We start from the raw sequence: 21501 nt of genomic DNA, 5'->3' as shown, positions 1-21501 counted from the left end.
GTCCTAAAAAAGAAACCAAAAATATGCATCACTAACAGTAGCATAGATTTCTTTTTGGGGTTGGAGAAAATTTCTTAAAGTCTAGTGAATGCAGCACCTTTTGCCGACAAAATAAGTTTATGGTACAAATGCGCGAAAAAAAAAAAAAAATTGCTATATTGAAGCTAAACTGGTGAAATATAGTACAAAACCAGAATTAATTTGCGCGAAGCGCATAAAAATTAGCACTTTTAGTTTAAAATTACCAAATATGGGGTTAATTTTGGTTAGAAACCCATATACAGGCCACAACATCGGGGGATGATTAAAATATTAGGAGGATTTATCCCCCATCTCCCCGGGATCTACCCCTATGGTCATTAACTCATTAGCTAAAAAAATAACACTAATAATAATAACAATAATAACAATAATAATAATAATAATAATATTAAATAAATATTAAAACTTTAAAACTTAATGTTATAAAGTTAAAATATTCCCACTTTTATGTTAAATCATTGGCCATTTATTTATATAGCCTATAGTATAAAGATACCACATAATCTACATTTTAATGTGAAAGTCTGAAAGACCATAGTTGAACCAGAGAAGGTGAGATTTTGAACATAGTTCAAAATTTAATAAAATAATATAAAATAATAACAATACTATTCAATGTTGCTACACTAAATATATGAAAATAAATAAAACGTATTACTAAAATGAAGCAACCTTCTCAGTAAACACAAAACATTTTCGAGATCATTCGCAAACGGTTAGAAAAGGTTATCCGAAAATATTTAAATGTCGGGGTATATAAAGGGTATACAGACGATATATAAAACGTTTTTCATAACATTCAAAAATATTCTAACATTATGTTATTTAAGTGTTGACAAAATATTTCACAAAAGAAATGTTTGGAATTTTTATTAAAATAACATTTTGAAAACATTTTAAAAATATTGTTGTTGTGTGTTTTCATAACAAAACATTTTAAAACGTTTTAATGACTTTTATATAATCCGACATTTAAAGGGGCATCGCCACAGCATCATCTCCCCCACTTTTTTCAAAAAAAAAAAGTTGAGACTTTTACATAATGTTATGTACAAAAAAATTCTTGCAGATTAATTCGTTTAGCAAAGATATGAATTTCATTCTGGTATACCAGAACGAAATTACAACACAGTCTATGGAGCAGTATAATCATGCATAACTCGCAAACGCAAAATTGGAATCAACTGAAATTTTGTGAATAAGCTTTTTTCGTGGATATCTATACTGAAAATTGTCATAAAAAGAGGATCATCAGTGCTATGATCACGAAATACTCCTTTAATGTTATCAAAAGGTTTTTACCAAAACCAAAACCCAAAATACAACCTGCTTCCAACGTTTTAAAAATTAATGTTTTGTGTTCGCTGGGTTAGGGCCTACTACAAAAATGTATTTGTATAAATTGGAAAACACTTCAGATTTATTGTCCTGCTTTTTTAACCAAAATAATAATAATAATAATAATAATTTCATTGTAGGCTGAAAAGTTTCTCTCTCCGCCTATACCAACCGCGTGCAGTTAGGCCTATATGGCGTTTTAATTGAATTTAGGGCCTACAAATATCGCAAAGCGCATTTTAATATAACATTTTTCTGCTAAATTGGATTGGTAGGCTATTGTTTTGTTAAAATAATTACACAAAAACAAATGATACGAGAAGCAATATTGTATAAATAAAGACAAAATGACAAACGTTTTCAACTGAGTGTTTTTAAGTTATTTGACAAGTTTATAATATTCATCATGTTCATGCTGTTTGTGTGGCCTATAAGATGTTGCGAAATGATATATAGGCCTAGGCCTATATTTAACATGTTAAATTAGGCCTATGATAAAAAAAATGTTTATAATTTCTTTAATTTAAAACAAAATCCTATACATTATAGTATATAATATTATCATCGTTTAATTGTAATTATTATTTCGTTGTTATTTTTTAAATCGTAATCATAAAGAATAAATTAAGTCATGACATCCTGCTGCTGAATCATAGGGCCTACTATCAGATATCTGACTTTTGCAGTTCTGAGTTTGATCATGCTAATTATCGATTATCATGTCATCATTTTTGAGAGCTATTCAGGTATGATAGGCCTACATGTATGTTTCCAGTGCGTGAATTCTTATCCATGACAATCGTCGAACGATTTTACTTTGTATGAACTTTGAACTTTATTAAATCCTATGGTACCGGTATCTGATTTGTTGAGCCAGTCCCATAATCGTTGCTATGCATTGTTATAATGCAGGCAGACGCAAAACTGCTGATAGCCTATAATGTTGGCAACGTCGAATTTGCGACGGCGTTTTACAATATACTTTAATACAATCACCACCATGCGTACACATTCTCAGAATCACGTATTGACTTTATCCTTTTTACATCAAGCGCACGTCCTTTTTCAGGTTGGATAGTAGCTGGATTTTGATTGGTTCACATGCCATGAGGTCATCGCGAGATGGCGTGTTTCTCACAAGAAGCCTAAAAAGTTTATTACGGGACGCTAAAGACGTGTCCCAAGGGCATTCAAACTTTCTGTCTGAGTACGTATTACTTTAACACCCATATTAAGATCCTCCTATTTTTAAAATTGGTGCAATACAAGTGCATTTCAGTTCTGCCCACAAATCTCTTCAGCTTCCGCCATTTTAGTCGAATTCATTAAAAAAATAAACTCACATTAGGCGACGAAAAAAGAAAACCATGTTTTACGAGCCCGATCGACCCAGCTTTTACAATAATTGGGAAACAATTTTTTCCTGTACATTTTAATGAATGCATTTTCAAAATATATGCAGATTTTGGTAATATTTTGTGTCATTTTCTACAAAAAAAGAGAAAAAACCCCAACCGACCGATCCTACTTGAAAGGTCCGTTCCCCCGTAAAACAGAGTTTTTTGTCGCCTTAAGCACATTTTATAACAAAAAATGATTTGACACAATCTCCCGACACACTTGGCGCTTCATGAAAAATATAGTGAAGTATGTCATATGTGGCATTAATATTGCAATTCATTGGTAATCATCAATAGGAAAACCTCGAGTTCACATTTGTTCGATGGTACTACACTCCCTGATACATTTTGTGACTAATTTTGCATTTTTCTCAAAAAATAACTACACACTGGTAGGAAAAGTTATGCATAATATGGCAAGGAATCCAATTACTTCACTGAAATTTCAGTGATTCAAGACAAGTGGTTCATTATTATAATGTTAAGAAATGAGGTACATTCTAGCGGTACCTCTTTTCTTATCATAAATAACGTACCGTTTGTCTTGAGTCAGTGAAATTCCAGTATAGTAACTGGATTCCTGGCCCCTATAATATACATAACTTTTGTTACCAGTGTGTAATTCTTTTTTGAGAAAAATGCTAAAATAGTCACAAACTTTTGGGTGTAATAATTGCTACAGGGAAATTATGTAAGTTCGAACATTATGATTCGAACGCTCTGCGATAAACCAACGCGCACATAGCGCGGTGCAGAAGAAAGCATGCACGCGCCGTACATTGCGTACACGCTTAGCGCGCTACTTGGACGCAACAAGTACGTTGGAGCTTGGCTAAGAAATACTTAATTTACCTATAATAGTAACCAGTGTTGACTGACCATGCTGATGATCATTACTCTTTGAAATATTATCATCAATATTAAATCAATACTTCCTATTTGCCTGTGTGAAGAATAAGTTAGGTTTGAGTTGATGTCATGTTTATAAACGCCTTACATACTTGGAACTACAATACCGCCATCACAGGATATGGCCACGTCTTCCCTATGAAAACAATTATGTTCACCCCAGTTATTATGAGCACAGTCAGCAAGAGCGGATTCTCCTCCCACACATGCTAAATTATCAAGCCAGATCTGACCAGTTTCAGTTCCTGAAACGATGATATACACACAAATTGGTTAATATGCACATTTTTACTAAGAAGAGCTCTAAGAGTAGGAATGATGAAACATTTGTTGCTTAGCACATGTTTAAGGTTTAGCTGGAGGGAGTCGCCCACGACCGTGGAAACGACGGTTGGCGCCCATGACTGTAAAGAACGAAAGATTTTTAGCACCAAATTTGTGCGGCAGCGTCTTTTACAGATACGTTTATTGGGAGCGCGGGTTAGTGCAGTGGTCTTTTCACTCGCTTCTCACCACTGTGGCCCGGGTTCAATTCCCCGCGGTGCCACACGTGAGTTTGGTTGCCGATCCATGCTCGTCCTCGCTGGTTTTTCTCCGGGTGCTCCGGTTTTCCTCCTGCTTCTAAAATCGGACTTCTTCCCATATCCCTGTCCCGTCATATCTGGAGGCATCTCTTGAATTTAGTAGCCTCTGAGAACTAAATGGGTTTGGCCTGGCTTCGGTAGAATTAAATAAATAAATAAATAAATAAATAAATAAATAAATAAATAAATAAATAAATAAATAAATAAATAAATAAATAAATAAATAAATAAATAAATAATGTAAATAAACGGGTGCTCTACATTTACGTTTTACATGTATATTAAAATCATCGTAGTTTTATTATTTTTCATTACCGTTTGGCGCACATTACATCAGATCCCATCAATATACGACGCATAAAACCGCGGGTGCCGTGCAATACGAGTCAGAAAGTGGTATTAGAAATGTCGTTCGCGTTTTAACGAAAAAAGGGGCATTATTGAAGGGCAAAAATTCGCGACATCGTTAAAAATAAGGGTGTTTTATCCTAACAACTTCGCAAAATTAGATTTCGACCTTTGCAGGACTTAAACCCAATTAAAAGCTATTAAACCAAGATAACACTCATTGAAACAGCTCAACTGATTAAATCGGATCTTCCCAGCAAACACAAAAACGTTTTTAAAACGTTTTAAAGAAGTTATATTTTGGGTTTTGGTTGAGGTAAATACGTTTTAATAACATTAAAATGTCGGGTTATGTAAAGGTTTTAAAACATTTTGTATGAAAACACACTACAACAATATTTTAAAAATGTTTTCGAAATGTCATTGTAAACTATTTTTGCAAACATTTTTGGCCAAATATTTCGTCAACACTTAAATAACATTATGTTAAAATATTTGCATCCAGCAAACACAGAAATGTTCTTAAAATGTTTTCTACAAAACATTTTAATAACATTTAAATGTCGGGTTATATAAAGGTCGTGAAAACATTTTAAAAACGTTATTATAAATATTTTGGGCAAACATTTTTTGCTAAATATTTTTACAACCCCAAATTAACATTCTGTTTAGAATGATTTGTACCAAGTTTAAAAAAATGTTTTTGGAATGTTATTAAAACGTTTTTATACCCTTTATATCTTTATATAACCCGACATTTAAATGTTTTCTATAAAACATTTGTGTTTGCTGTGCAATAAATTACCAACAAATGTTACTTAATGTTATGAAAACGTTTTATACCTTTAATGTACCCTTTATATAACCCGATATTTAAACGTTTTCTGGCATCCTTTTATAACCTTTTGCGAATGATGTCGAAAACGTTTTGTGTTTGCTGGGTTCTCTGGTTGTGCACATGTGTCTGTTTTCATGTGCGATATCGCAATAAAGCTGGTATTATAGCTTCAGTTGGGTAACCGATTATAAAGGAAACGAAAGGAAACAATGGTATGTGTACCTTTGTTCACGAAATGAGACAATGGCCTGCTTTTTGTAAACCAGCATTCTTGAAAATGAGCAACATAATGATTGTTGACTTAACACGGTTTGGAAATAATTTCTTCATATTTTTGGTGTTATCTGTCGTTTACATAATCCTTCCTAAAACACAAAAGTGCGACCCTCTCCAAACACCTAAATTAGCTAAAAATTTAGGACATGTTACAAAACTATATTTTCTAGAAATAGTTTAAATGTAGCTTGTACCGTTTTTTTGTGGCATCCTTCAGAACGGAGCGGTCCGTTACCAATATAGCTCAATATTTTCGGTCAAATCTCCATTCAATTAACACGGGGAGTTGGCTAGCTATGAGCTAGCTATGCTTTGCCCTCACTCATATTCTACGAAAGTGCGACCCCTTCTGAACATCTAACCTAGCTGTAATTTTAGGTCATGTTAGAGAAATATATTTGCTAGAAGTTTGGAGAATAGTTTAAATATTGGCTAGTTATTTTTCACACAGTGGTGTTAACTAGGCAATGCCCATATACCTATAACATACACTGTTTGTAGAGGTCACGCGTCAATGGTGAGAGCACTGTGTATTGTGTATAGGAAAACGGACAGTAACTGCAGTATGATAATATCTTGCATGGTAAGCTGTGACATATTGAACATACGTTATGACATGCTAATGGTAAATACCTACCACTACCTACCACCCTAAGAATGGTCCCTCCTCTGTATCCCAACTGTCTACACGCCACCTGGGCATCTAATATATCAAAATCGTCGTTGCACACAGTTCCCCAAACACCATTATGGTATATCTCGAGCCGACCATCTGTTGAACTTCCGCCCGCAACTAGACGAAGAGCGCTTTCGGTTGCTGTGCCTACCACTACAGGAGCAAAATATACGAAAGAAATGATACTCTCAATGCACGCAGAACATATATGTCGGTATTGTCGAATAATAGTCTTAATCAGTTGGAACAAAATACTTTAGGGTAGGCATGATAATGAATTCCGAGCTAATCAGGCTATGTTTAGGGTTAAAGTTATGTTTAGGGTTAGAGTCAAGTGGCATGCAGGATCACTCAGGTTATAGGTGATAAGGAAGGTTAGGGTTAGGGTATGGACCCGGGGTAAGGATTAAAGTTTAGAATATAACTTTAACTCATTAGGATTCACTGTCTGAACAGAATTGATCATGTCTCACCTCTTTTTTCAACCAAATCGATGGTAATAACTCTTCTTATAGTGAGGGATCAACATCTAACCATAAGTTGTCCCAAGCACTTCCAGGGAACTAAATACCACACAAGGTCATTTTCATGTAACACATTGACCTATGTGTGTCATACTGCCTATAGCTATAATGAAAGCCTGGTGATCTGGTCAATTCATTAAAAGATACCATAACCTCAGGAGGGAATTCAATATTTTATCAATTCTCTTCAGGTAGTGAAACGTAATGTATAAATAACTCTAGGTCCTATCGACCTGTAACGTATTAGTTACCATCAGTACAGTACACTCCCGCGTCTTCCCTATGCCCACAGTTGTGAATGTTCCATCCATTATTTCCACACTCAGCTAATGTAGCCTCCGTTCCAGTACAACTAACTTGATCCAACCAGATATATCCCGAGCCTACTCCAAACGAAGCACCAATAGTGATTCGTTCTGCTGCTGCGTATCCAAGTTGACGACACACAACATGACCATTATTTAATGTCCAACCGTCGTCACAAACTGTACCCCATGATCCTGTGTGAAAAATTTCGACTCGACCCTCATTAGGACTGTCGCCACCAACAAGACGAACTCCGTTTTCTGTGCCTATAATGTTAATAATAATAGTTAGACTCATTCATCTGGGTATGTAGAAATTAAGATTTAATTTAAATCTGGTCAACCAGACATACCGGTACTCATGAACTTGAGTACCGGTATTGATGACAATCGCCATCAATACCGGAAGTGTCCGGTACTCAAGGTAATTTGCATCACAGCCCAGCAGGAGGGTGAGAGGTCATAGGCGCAATGCCGGGTCAGTGGGTAACAACAATGCTGGACCTAAGCTACATCATTTTTAACGCACGCGTGTTCGTCAATACAGCTTTAGTCTCCTCCAACTTCGCAACACAGTATGTTGAGTGACTGGAATTAGTCAGCCTCTCAGCCACGCGCAATTGGGAAATGGTGTTCACTTTGTGTTTGAAGTCGATTCTAGACCAAAATTTTCCGAGGAACACGATCCCGGTGGGCCTTTTTTGAAAAAATGTGCCCAAAGTGCCTTTTTCCGGGGGTGCTCCCATTTTAGGGGCCCAAATTTGTTTTTAAGTATTCTCTGGCCAAATATGGTATATTTGGTGTCTATTTATATGTTTTCGAGCATGGAAAATCTATTCTGATAGTTTTTAAAATCAAAAATAGCTGCCTTCTGCTCAAAAATCCAAAATGGCGCCCAAAATGCCTTTTTCCGGGAGTGCTCCCATTTTGGTGGTCAAAATTTGTTTTTAAGCATACTCTGGCCAAATATGGTATATTTGGTGTCTATTTATATGTTTTCAAGCATGGAAAATCTATTCTGATAGTTTTTAAAATAGCTGCCTTATGCCCAAAAATCCAAAATGGCGCCCAAAATGCCTTTTTTTCCGGGGGTGCTCCCATTTGGGGGGGTCAAAATTTATTTTTAAGCATTCTCTGGCCAAATATGGTACATTTGGTGTCTCTTTATATGTTTTCGAGCATGACAAATCTATTCTGATAGTTTTTAAAATCAAAAATAGCTGCCTTATGCTCAAAAATCCATAATGGCGCCTAAAATGCAATATTTTTCCAAATCGAAATATTTCCCCATGTAGGAACATTTCTAAAATGATTTTAGTACTTATTTGCATTGTGTGGGGTATAAAGATCACAATCAATCTATTTTCAAAATTCAAAATGGCTGCTGCATACCCAAAACTCAAATTGGCGGCCAAAACGATGTTAATGTAGTAATGTGGCCAAAAGAAAACAATGTTCCACAACTTAAGTGTCGAAAATTAAGTGTTAGTCCAAATATAATCATGTAGAAATGTGTTGGCAGCAGTTTATGAAAGCTCAAAATGGTTGCTATTGGCTTGAAATGTCCGTCACATAGCTCATAATGACTGTTTGTACTAGTATATTATAATGTTCTTAGGTTCAATTTGCATTTTCTCCTCTTCCACCATCTGTCTCACCTCATTTTCATTTGAAAGTGCCGAACCACGGTACCAAACGGGCTTAAAAACATCATCATCATCAAGTTCCCAGCCGTAGTATAGAGGATTCTGTTGTTTGAACATACCAACCAGGCAATTAACCATACAGTTTACTACCGAGTTTGCACGTTGGGTGTGGCATTTCATTGATTTACCGTCAGGGGAAGCCTCTGAGACGGAGTTACCTTCCGCTTCTTTCCATTTCCACAAATTCTCATTGCATAGCGACTATCCCCTGCGGTCTCTTCCCTCCTTGGCCTGTTGTAAACTATGTGAAGTATGAAGTCTGTAACTTCATTAAGATTGGATGCAGTTCCTTCAAGGCTAGATAGAAGTTCTAGGCTTTCTGGATTCTGTTGCATCTTGGTAAAGGCTTTCATTTTAGACCGGCCATAGAAAGGTTGCGTGAAGTCACTGCCTGTTACTACATGAAAAGCAGGTAGGCAAATATCTCTTCCAATGTGATTTGCAAGAGACCTAATATCGTCCCAGCAAACACAAAATGTTTTCGACATCATTCGCAAAAGGCTATAAAAGGTTATAAGAAAACGTTTAAATGTCGGGTTATATAAAGGGTATATTAAGAGTATAAAACGTTTTCATAACCTTAAAAAACATTTTTTGATAATCTACTGCTCAGCAAACAAAAATGTTTTACAGAAAACGTTTAAATGTCGGGTCATATAAAGGGTATAAAAACGTTTTAATAACATTCCAAACACATTCTTGAAAACTTGATACAAAACATTCTAAACAGAATGTTATTTTGGGGTTGAAAAAATATTTTGCGAAAAATGTTTGCCCAAAATATTTTCAATAACGTTTTAAAAACCTTTATAACCCGACATTTAAATGTTATTAAAAGGTTTTGAAAAAAAAAAAACATTTTAAGAACATTTCTGTGTTTCCTGGGTTCAAATAACGTTATTTAAGTATTGACACAATATTTGGCAAAAATGTTTGCAAAAATAGTTTAAAATAAATTTAATATTTAAAAATATTGTTGTATTGTGTTTTCATACAAAACGTTTTAAAACGTTATCATGACCTTTATATAACCCGACATTTTAATGTTATTAAAACGTTTTTACCTAAACCAAAAGCCAAAATATAACCTTTTTAAAACGTTTTTGTGTTTGCTGGGGTGCTACGTTATGCCTGCCCTTGACAGCCTGGTCCCTTGTCTGAAATACAGGTTCTTAGTAGCATTTTCTGCTACAAATAGCAACAGAATAAATACATCTGTGTCATCAGCTACCACACAAGTATTATGTGTTGCAGTAGAATACACTGCGTGGAAAGCCAGGAGAGGGTCAGCTTCTCTTTGATAGGAGAACAGCTCTGGGATTTCTCGTATTACTGACTCTGGTTCTGACGGAAGGCAAAAATACGCATGACCCTTTGTGACAAAAACATCTCTTCCTAGAGTAGATTCATCGGATAAGATGAAATCAGCTAGAAGTTGCGTTAGCTGCAGTTTATTGTATTCCTTTGTAAGGATGTCATTCCATTCACCAAGCTCTGGTAACTGTTGGTCAATGTGAGTTAATCTTCTTTCTCTTCCTTTGTCTGGACGACCCTTAGACAGATACAGTGTTGAATTATCGGGTCCACGATTGTCGTCGAACGCTATATGAAGAATTCTACCTGGAAGCAACTTGAGGTGGTCGATGACTCTTTTCACCCACGATCTAAAGGTAAATGGCTTGAGACCATTTATTGTCATCATACTGACGATACGCATGGCATCGACGACACAACACTCGATGTCAATTGGTGCTGAGCAATTCGGCGCTGCAGGTGACAGGAGTTGTAAGCTATTTCTGAACAATGACTTTGGATTTGATCTACTTTTCACCTGTCTTTACGGGCTCCTGGTAAGACTATAGTCTTATTTTTGCCCACCCACACTTATCACAAAAAACACACTGCATGGTCCTTAAAATTTTGCCGAGGCCCTATGGCCTTTTAAGATCACAAACACTCTTGGTGCCAAACTTCACTTCACTACAAAGTATCCCTTTCACTGTCAGATTGATGAAAGTATACTATTTTGTTGGTTGACTACCAACACTCACATCACCGCTATGCCTGTATGTCGTCGACCCGATGATTCAACATTGTACCTGTCTAAGGGTCGTCCAGAAAAAAGAAGAGAAAGAAGATTAACTCACCTTGACCAACAGTTACCACAGCTTGGTGAATTGAATGACTTCAAATGAATCCAACAAACGCAACATCTAACGCAACTGATTTCATCTTATCTGATGAATCTACTCTAGGAAGAGATGTTTTTGTCACAAAGGGTCATGTGTGTTTTTGCCTTCCGTCAGAACCAGAGTCAGTAATACGAGAAATCCCAGAGTTGTTTTCCTATCAAAGAGAAACTGACCCTCGCCTGGCTTTCCACGTAGTGTATTCTACTGCAACACATAATACTTGTGTGGAAGCTGATGACACAGATGTATTTATTCTGTTGCTATTTGTAGCAGAAAATGCTGCTAAGAACTTGTATTTCAGACAAGGGACCAGGCTGCCAAGAGCAGGCATAACGTACCATGATATCAAGTCTCTTGCAAATCACATTGGAAGAGATATTTGCAAGAGCCTACCTGCTTTTCATGTAGTAACAGGCAGCGACTTCATGCAATCTTTCTATGGCCGGTCTAAAATGAGAGCCTTTACCAAGATACAACAGAATCCAGAAAGCCTAGAACTTCTATCTAACCTTGAAGGAACTGCAGCCAATGTTAATGAAGTTACAGTCTTCATACTTCACATAGTTTACAACAGGCCAAGGAGGGACGAGACGGCAGGGGATAGTCGCTATGCAATGAGAATGTGTGGAAATGGAAAGAAGCGGAAGGTAACCCCGTCTCAGAGGCTTCCCCCTGACGGTAAATAAATGAAATGCCACATCCAACCTGCAAACTTTGTAGTAAACTGTATGATTAATTGCCTGGTTGGTATGTTCAAACAACAGAATCCTCTATACTACGGCCGGGAACTTGATGATGATGATGTTCTTTAGCCCGTTTGGTACCGTGGTTCGGCACTTCCAAATGAAGATGAGGTGACGTGAGATAGATGGTGGAAGAGGAGGAAGGGATGAACCTCCAGAAGCAGTCATGCCGACTTCAGAAATCCCAACAGAACTAAGGGGATATGATCTGATCAGCGACTCTGAAGATTAAGAGGACGAAGAAGTCTCGTTGAGTGAAGAGAGTTCAGAAGAGGACTCGTAAAAATGACAATTAATAACTATATGAAATAGGAAAATACGAAATAAACTTTATCGGCCATCTTGAATGTAACGGTAATTAAGGTAATTGGTGTTCAAAATGGCGATCAAAATGACCTGCGAACAGCTGCAAGTCACTATTAGGTGGTGTTTTAGTTCTTGCAGCTATTTTGGATTTTGAAGGGAGCTGTAATATAAGTTTAAATCAAGAAAATGCAAATTGAACCAAAGATCATTATCATATACCGGTACTAGTACAAACAGTCATTATGAGCTATGTGACGGACATTACTAGTATGATTTCAAACCAATAGCAACCATTTTGAGCTTTCATAAACTGCTACCAACACATTACTACATAATTATATTTAAACTAATACTTAATTTTCAACACTAAAGATGTGGAACATTGTTTTCTTTTGGCCACATTACTACATCGTTTTGGAGGCCATTTTGAGTTTTGGGTATGCAGCAGCCATTTTGAATTTTGAAAATAGATTGATTGTGATCTTTGTACCCACACAATGCAAATAGGTACTAAAATCATTTTAAAAATGTTCATACATGGGGAAATATTTCAATTTGGACAAATATTGCATTTTAGGCGCCATTTTGGATTTTTGAGCATAAGGCAGCTATTTTTGATTTTAAAAACTATCAGAATAGATTTGTCATGCTCGAAAACATATAAAGAGACACCAAATATACCATTTTGGCCAGAGAATGCTTAAAACAAATTTTGACCCCCAAAATGGGAGCACCCCCGGGAAAAGGCATTTTGGGCGCCATTTTGGATTTTTGAGCATAAGGCAGCTATTTTTAAAACTATCAGAATAGATTTTCCATGCTTGAAAACATATAAATAGACACCAAATATACCATATTTGGCCAGAGTATGCTTAAAAACAAATTGTGACCCCCAAAATGGGAGCACTCCTGGAAAAAGGCATATTGGGCGCCATTTTGGATTTTTGAGCAGAAGGCAGCTATTTTTGATTTTAAAAACTATCAGAATAGATTTTCCATGCTCGAAAACATATAAATAGACACCAAATATACCATATTTGGCCAGAGAATACTTAAAAACAAATTTGGACCCCTAAAATGGGAGCACCCCCGGAAAAGGGTACTTTGGGCACATTTTTTCAAAAAAGGCCCACCGGGATCGTGTTCCTCGGAAAATTTCGGTCTAGAATCGACTTCAAACACAAAGTGAACACCATTTCCCAATTGCGCGTGGCTGAGAGGCTGACTACTGACGGCGAAACAGAATACTAGCTGGTCAAACAGTTTAATTCCATCAAGCATAATAATACCTGAACAATCACCGTCATTTGATCGATTTACTACAGAATATATTGTATATTATTATTATTATTATTATTATTACTTAATATTTATACGGCGCTCTACAGAGATCACAGCGCCTTACAATAATACAAAATTACAAACCAAAGGATGATTTAAGCACTTCCCACCACGCCACTGTGTTGACTTGCGGTTAGCACAGCTGTGTGAGTGAACATGACACCACTGCTCGCACATTGCATTGACGGGCATGGTTAAATTTGAATTTGGACTGATATATTTACAATAAAAACGCATTCAAAATGCTAGTCGATTTCACATTTTATGTTACCTACAGAAGGTGTGAATTATTATGCATACATCACTTTTGTTCTGAAATCGACCAAGTAATAATGACACACGCACAATTCTTAAACAACATCTTTGCACAGAATTTAATGGGATTTGAAAAGTAAAGTGGCAGTTGAAACTCTAGTGATAACACGTTTACAGTGCATGATGGGGCTTCCTTAAATCATCTTCTGATTACAAATAAACCAAGAAGCAAAAATCAAAATGAAGCACATACTCAAAATATATTTTAAAAATTGTAAACCTGTGAACTTATCTATTTGTGTACTAAAGAATAATGACACGTGAATAACATCATAAAGGAAACAAAATGGCTGCTAATGGCCCCCCTATCATTTGGATTGTGACATAATTTCAGACTATTCAATTATCCCTGAACCCAGTTGAAGACTGAAGGTTTCAACCGCAACGTCGGTTCGTCCGTCAAAAATAGGTATGTCTGGTTCACCAGATGTAAATTAAATCAATTATTCATGTTTTTACTAAATGTATAGGTACAAAGATAAATAAAAACTAACAAGACATGTAACCAGGTTTAGAGAAACAAGGGCATGTCTGGTACAATTACTGTTCACCAGGGCGGATGGAAAGGTGGGTACGGGGATGGTTTAATGAGAAGAATGGGATTTTTAGGCTTTCATGTTTTAATACACTTGGTCAGAAATGGCTGAAAACTGATAAAAAAATACCGTATAATTCCATCGCATGATCTACAAGCATATGCCTCTCCACAAAAGTACAACATTACTTGAACTTTCAGCAAATCAATTACCTGCCGGCGGCTATACAAACAAGTGTAGGACCAATCTATTGTGTTTGCATATAGACCCTTGTTTCGTATCTCAAAAAAGGGAGTGGTGTGGGGGGGGGGAGCTGGAAAATACGTAGGGGGGTCGTAAAATTTTAGGAGTTCTGAATAGGGGGGTAAAAGGTTTTGGGTGTATGAACAGGCGGGGTTAAAAAGTTTTCGGTACATAGAGGGGGGAGGGGGGCTGGAAAAATTTAGCGCTGCGCGCGCAAATGTTCCGTGTTAAACCAGCACGAAAGTACATTTGATCCAGTGTTAAAAATTCTCGTCTATAACTTAATTTTGAGGTTTGTGTCAGCTCTTTAAATCACTAAAAGCTGCAATATCTTTGCTCTTCTTTAGTGTTGACAATTTTTACATTAATGTTTCATGTAGTACAGATTATTAATTTATTATCACTGGTACAACTAAATCATGTTGCATTACAATTATAGGCGGAGTAAGCTTGGAGAACCGGGATACACGCCCCCCTAATTTTTCCTTGGGGGACATCCCCTAAAAATCCTAATAGAAGAAAAAATAAAGCAATAATTGCCATGTGCAACTTTTTTAGCACATCGAAAAGCACCATGTTTCGGGCCCAAATATGGTAAAATTGCAAATTTTGCGCATCACGATCACGCGAACTGGCCCATCAATTTAATAGCAAAACACACCATTTCGGCAGTAGTGTAGACAGGGGGCGGAAGGGCCCCTAACAAAAAATGAAAGAGAAAAGTGTCTCTCTGACAAAAAATGAAACTCAGAGAAAATCTGAAGGGCAAAGAAAAGGAGCAAGGAGACCCTTTTCCATATATATTCAACCCGATCATGGGCCAAAATAGTGTAAAATACAAAATGTTTGCAAACTGTGCATGTGTGCGCACATTGTCACAATAAAGGCATTTTCATCCCATCATGGGCGAAATACACAATTTTTGCACGCGTTTTATCCCAATAAAGCCTTTTTTGGAAGCTCAAATACATGTACAGTCTCTCTAAAAAACAAAACCGGTATATGTATTTGCAACTGCAATTTCTTTTTTCGTCTGTGCCCCTAAATTTTATTCACCCCCCCGACCAAGAAAACTGGCAACGCCCCTGTATTTTGGGCTAAAATAGTCTTGTTTTTGCGCGCTTTGCCGCATCAAATTTCATTCGTTTAGCATTCAAATGGCAAAAATTTTCGGGCGCTTCGCGCGCATTTGTACCATGCACATATTCTGTCATCAAATGATAATTATGATTCATTATACTTTTTCCAACCCCATCCCCCCGTCAAAAAGAAATCTACGCCAGTGCCAGTAAAACCAGAACAAAATATACTTATCCCCGACCACTGATTCCAATCATAAATGTATGGTTTATTAATACTGGGTTGCATAAACATGCTTATGCTCCTTTAAGGGATGGGGTATGAACGTTTGGACAGTATTTATTGTGGGACATTAGAGCACATCAGATATATCGAATTGCATTCTGAATACAAAGAATGTCCTTCTGATATCAAATAATTTTGATTTTTTGAAATTCGCTATGTAATACACAATTTATGGCAAATCATTAAAAATTGATATTTTTGATAACAGTACTCGAAGTAAACTTTATAGATCTGATGATTTATACTTAAAGTTTATGTAGGTGGGATTAAAAGCCGACGATCAATTGAACATTTTGACCTTTCGTATTGAAGATATAGATTTTTTTCCCCAAAACACCAAAAAAAATTAGGTCTTTTGGGAAAAAAATCCATATTTTCAATATAAAGGTCAAAATTTTCAATGGATCGTCGGCTTTTTCTCCCAGCTACATACACATTAAGAATATATCATTAGATTTATAAAATTTACTTCGAGGACTGTTATATATCAAAAAGGTGGAAAATATTTTCTATATAATTTTAATAATTTGTCATAAATTTGAAAATTATTTGATATCAGAAAGACATTCTTCGTATTCAGAATGCAATTCGATATGTCTGATGTGCTCTCATGTCCCGCAAAAAATACTGTCGAAATGCTTAAAACTCTCATTCCAGATTCCTGAAAACATTTCCATAATTCCATATATTTTATATCAAAGACATGGGTACAAATTTCATCGCACTTGAATACCAATTTTAGTATCTGATTAATATGTTTCCTCTGCCATTTGAATGGTAGTAGAATTGAATTAGTACAATGGTACATTATGATTGGGGGGGGGACCAAATAGTTTTGAACCTATATGAGGGGGGTCAAAAAGTTTTAGAACCATTAAGAGAGGGGGGGTCAAAAGTTTTGGGTTCGCGAGAAGGGGGGGTTAAAAAATTTCGACATGAAATTTTTTTTTTTCAAGCCCCCCCCACCAAAGTATTTCTGAACACTCCCTAATAAGGTGATTTTAAGTTTAATATAGGTAGATGCAGGCCTACACAAATCGTCCCTATCATTTTGATTATTAATTTGAGGTCTCTTGATCATTGAATTTCACTCCTAAAACAGCGTAGTCAAATATCCGCGTAAGTAGTTAACTATGCACCTTACACCTAAATTGTGGTCAAAATTTGACCACGATTTAGGGTTAACGTGTATATAAACCTCAATTTGACCACACTGTTTGGAGCACATTTTGGTTTTACATCCCCTCCCGAACCCAATTGGCCAGCCTCCCGTCTATCATCACATCATCAGGTCAAACATACATACCTGGTACTGTTCCTGATGCGGTGCAGACTAGTATAACATCTTCAGAATGTCCACAGTTATTAATGCCCCATCCAGGAAACGGACAGTCAGCCAACGATACTTCATTGCCAGTACAACCAACATTGTCCATTAATATTGGATTAGTTATCGCTGCATAATGATGATGATAATAATAATAATAATAATAATAATAATAATAATAATAATAATAATAATAATAATAATAATAATAATAATGATAATAATAATAATAATAATAATAAAGATGAAAAATGGTGCAGAAAATCAATACGTGTCTAAGAATAAAGAAGGACTTGTCTACAAAATATCCAAGAAACCTTTATATAATGGTATAATTATCAATACGATCTTACGTGTACAGGGCAATTGCTAAAATAGATTTACTCATATTGATTAATAGGTGAACAAAATCTGCTGAGTGCTACGGTAAAAGATAAGTTGTTTCAAATAACACATTTTCAAAAATATATTATCAGTGCTTTTCTCAACGATATTGACAAATGCAAATAGTTTTATATAGTTGATTAGCTTACCAATAACAAGCAACGTAGCAACAACGACGGTCGATCCAAAGATCGAACACATTTGGTTGTGGTACCTAAATAAATATATAGTTTTTAAATTTGGGCATGAAGTAATGTTGTCTTAATACGGTTTGTTTACTGCTTACCATAGTTTGTGGGGTCTTCAATGCTTTCAGCGCCGCTAAATCCAAGCTGTCTACATGCCACTCCTCCGTCAACTAAAGAGAAATCATCATCGCACACAGTCCCCCATTCGCCTCCATGATATATCTCCAAACGACCACGGTTTGAATCGGAAGTTGATGAGACAAGACGGAGTGAATGTTCTTCAGGAGTTCCTTGAAATTAAAAGAGTTGAAGGTTTTTATTATAGTATGAAACAGGTATGCACAGAGAGTAGGACCTAAGTTTTTTCTATAAAGATCCGGTACGATCGATGGCCTTGCGCTAAGGTCATAATCGAAAGGTTACGGATCTGAACCTCGGCGGAGGTGTTATCGTTGCCCTCACACAACCTCTGTCCCTATAAATGGGTACCGGCACAAGATAATCAGGAGAGTCTTGCTCAAGAAACGGGCACTTTGGCCTGTTAGCATTGCTCCGATATGTCTTTGTCATTTTGCAGGTCCGGAATGCAATCTTAATTTTTCTGTTCGTGAGTGGTCCATATTATAATTACATGCTGAATTTGGACGTCAATAATTTACTCCGTGTTTCCAATGCAGATGATTTTATATTATGCTTCACAAGTTTATTTAACATTATATCCTCTGAATTCTGTTAAAACAGGTAATACTTTAACAGAATTTGTGGTATGGGTGTCTAAAATCTATCACTGCCACCCATCATGCATGATATTGTTTGCACCGGCAACGTCTACCAATATGAAGGAGCAGCTCCAGTTTAATGTTGGAGCTATGTGCTTGTGGTCTAACAGAAATGGAACATTTGGAAATGAATACGCCCATGACATTATTATTATTATTATTATTATTATTATTATTATTATTATTATTATTATTAGTGTTATAATTATTATTATTATTATTATTATTATTATTATTATTATTATTATTATTATTATTATTACAACTTTCACGTGGTTTTAATCCCGTTTATTCTGTCTCGAAGAATTTTAACAAAGACTTAGGAGCAAGTATGTATCATTATGTACATCTCTGGATTCAATGTGTACCTACCAGCACCATCACAACTTTCACGTGGTGTTCCAATATCACAATACTGCCAGCGTATGTCTGGGTCTACTGTATAGCACCAAGCACCACCTGGTTCCTCATCCGGGTTGCGGCAATAATTGTGCTCTCCAAGTCCTTTTCCTGGATACCGATCTTCGGTTCGTACATGTTCGTGAGGTGTCTGCGATGTCCATAATTGGCAGGTAACGTCGGATGAAGTTACAGCAACCACACCTCTGTAGTCTTGACCAAGTGGGTCGGTGTAACATTCACTATTATCAGGGGCTGATGGTTATGAAAATAAGGAACTAATTATATGATGTTGATGGATCCAATGCACGAGCCCCGAAGTGGTTGAGGGGGTGCATTAGACTCATCAATAAGTCTCAGTACAAGTGGATTATTTTGTACAATTTCTCAAGCAAGAAGTGATACGCATTTATTCATACACGAATCGCACATGTCTTTCATGGGCGCTGACATAACAGCCGGGATGTACGGAACGTACGTGTGGCCTTATTTTACATTTGAATAGAAACGCGGCAGGTATAACCAGATTTGTCAACAAAATGTTAAATTTATTCAAACTTTGTAATGTTATTGTAAGAGTTTCCGCCGATAATTTTTTTCCGTCAGTAAATACTTTCAAGATTCGATAACAAAAAAATCTGAATGCCTTAATAATTAATAAGTTGGCTACAACGGAGTAAGTATATTATTTATTTAGCTTACTGTCGCCTGGTTATCATGGATGTCTGTTCAATACAAATTATGTAAAACAAGCTCGCCATGCTCTATGCAATGTGAGAATATACATACTTGAGCAAACAATACCGACATCCTCAGTGTGTCCACAGTTGTTCACACCCCAACCACCATGTGTACAAGAAGGAAGCGTAGGTTCTGTTCCACTGCAGTCGATGTCATCAAGCCATATGGAGCCAGTACCTAGCAAAAATTAGATGTATTACCAAAATAAGTACACATATACCCCATCTATAATCACTATGACGTCATAAAGTGAGCGCGCCTTTTATAAAACTCGAACGTTAAAATTTCTTTGTACAAAACAAAGTATAGGGAAGTATGATATGAAATGTCCGTAAACACCCTTTAGCAGTGCGATGCTTTAAGGATTTGTACACCTCTAACACAAACCTGCTCCGTAAATATCATCAGTCACAACTCTTGTTGCTGGGCCAAATCCAAGTTGTCGACAAGCTACGTGAGCATCAGGGAGTGTAAAATAATCGTCACATACGGTACCCCATGATCCACTGTGAAATACCTCCAGACGACCTTCATATGTGGATGGCCCACCTACCAATCGGATCACTTGATTTGGATCTGTAAACATAATACAACATGGATATAGGATTTCGAGAACATATGCAATAGATTGCCAAAGTTATCCGTCGAAAGGGTTTTGACTAAAGAAGTAAGTTTTAGTCAAAACAGTGCCTTCCGTTGGTCAATAAGTTTTTTTTTAAAAGGTGCACATCCGAAAAGTCTTAAGATTTTAACAATATAAAAAGAAAAAATTGAAATAAAATGATGGCATTGTTAATTTTCTCCAAAATTGTTGTTTTTACACCAAATCTGTGTTTTAGATTCAGATTCCATGACAATTTGCCTTTCGAAAATATATGTCGAGTATAAGATTTTTATTTAAAACATTTCTGAAAGCGGGCAGTGCTCCTATTAAATGATATCTTACCTCCTCCAGTTACATCCCTTCCCGTGCAAATAATGCCCACGTCCTCTCCATGTCCACAATTACCAGAACCCCAACCGACATGCGGACATAAGTGTAAAGAGCTTTCCGTGCCAGTACACTGTAGATCATCTAACCAGACAAATCCAGTCCCTGCAAAATAATTACCAGCCTTGGGTATCCGTGATTAATGCATCTGATTTAGAATAATGCTTTAATGTCTTGTGATTTATGACTAACACAGGTTGTAACAAAAAAATACACAATTTAGAAAATAGTTTTAGGCAAATATGTCACTTATTGATTGTATTGAATTTTATTTGGTCTTCAAAGTAATTTCTTAAGCTTCTACATAAGCTTTGTTTCAATAAAATCAGTGGTCGACAAGCGAAAATATGTCCAACCGTGTAACTGTAAAGTAGTTCTAACAGCATGGGCCACTTTCGTGGTTGTGTTTAGCAAAAGTGGCTGAATTGGGTTGACTTATGAACCATCTGGTCGATGCATTTAAGATGGGCAATTTTAAATTGTCGGGTATTTGAAGTGGTGGTATTTTAATTTATGATTTTGAAATAAATATCATATTATTTATTTTGTCAATTTAGTGAAAGAAAAACATGAAAAAACTTTGCTTTGTTCATCAATAAAGCATGTTCATTTTACGCGGTACAAACTTGATAAGCGAAATTGGCAAAAGGTGGCCCAACTCGGGTGATTAACTAATATCGGAAATAAAATTGCTAATAATGAAAG

At 36.2% G+C, this 21501-nt stretch overlaps 1 protein-coding gene across 1 annotated transcript in view; it reads right to left on the bottom strand.

Moving 5' to 3' along the window:
* LOC140135661 (scavenger receptor cysteine-rich domain-containing protein DMBT1-like) overlaps window positions 1–21501 on the bottom strand; it is a 166415-nt gene that overhangs the window by 18227 nt on the left and 126687 nt on the right. Inside the window, exons 31-39 of the mRNA XM_072157239.1 lie at window positions 20752–20901; window positions 20193–20381; window positions 19854–19982; window positions 19038–19319; window positions 17985–18176; window positions 17294–17443; window positions 7187–7507; window positions 6373–6564; window positions 3782–3934 (exon numbers count right to left, since the gene is read on the bottom strand). Coding sequence (XP_072013340.1) covers window positions 3782–3934; window positions 6373–6564; window positions 7187–7507; window positions 17294–17443; window positions 17985–18176; window positions 19038–19319; window positions 19854–19982; window positions 20193–20381; window positions 20752–20901 — 1758 coding nt within the window. The remainder of the gene's footprint in view (window positions 1–3781; window positions 3935–6372; window positions 6565–7186; window positions 7508–17293; window positions 17444–17984; window positions 18177–19037; window positions 19320–19853; window positions 19983–20192; window positions 20382–20751; window positions 20902–21501) is intronic.

Source organism: Amphiura filiformis, chromosome 16 (genome assembly GCF_039555335.1).
Source record: "Amphiura filiformis chromosome 16, Afil_fr2py, whole genome shotgun sequence".
Classification (NCBI taxonomy): Eukaryota; Metazoa; Echinodermata; class Ophiuroidea; order Amphilepidida; family Amphiuridae; genus Amphiura; species Amphiura filiformis.
This window is presented reverse-complemented; position numbering and strand designations above follow the sequence as displayed.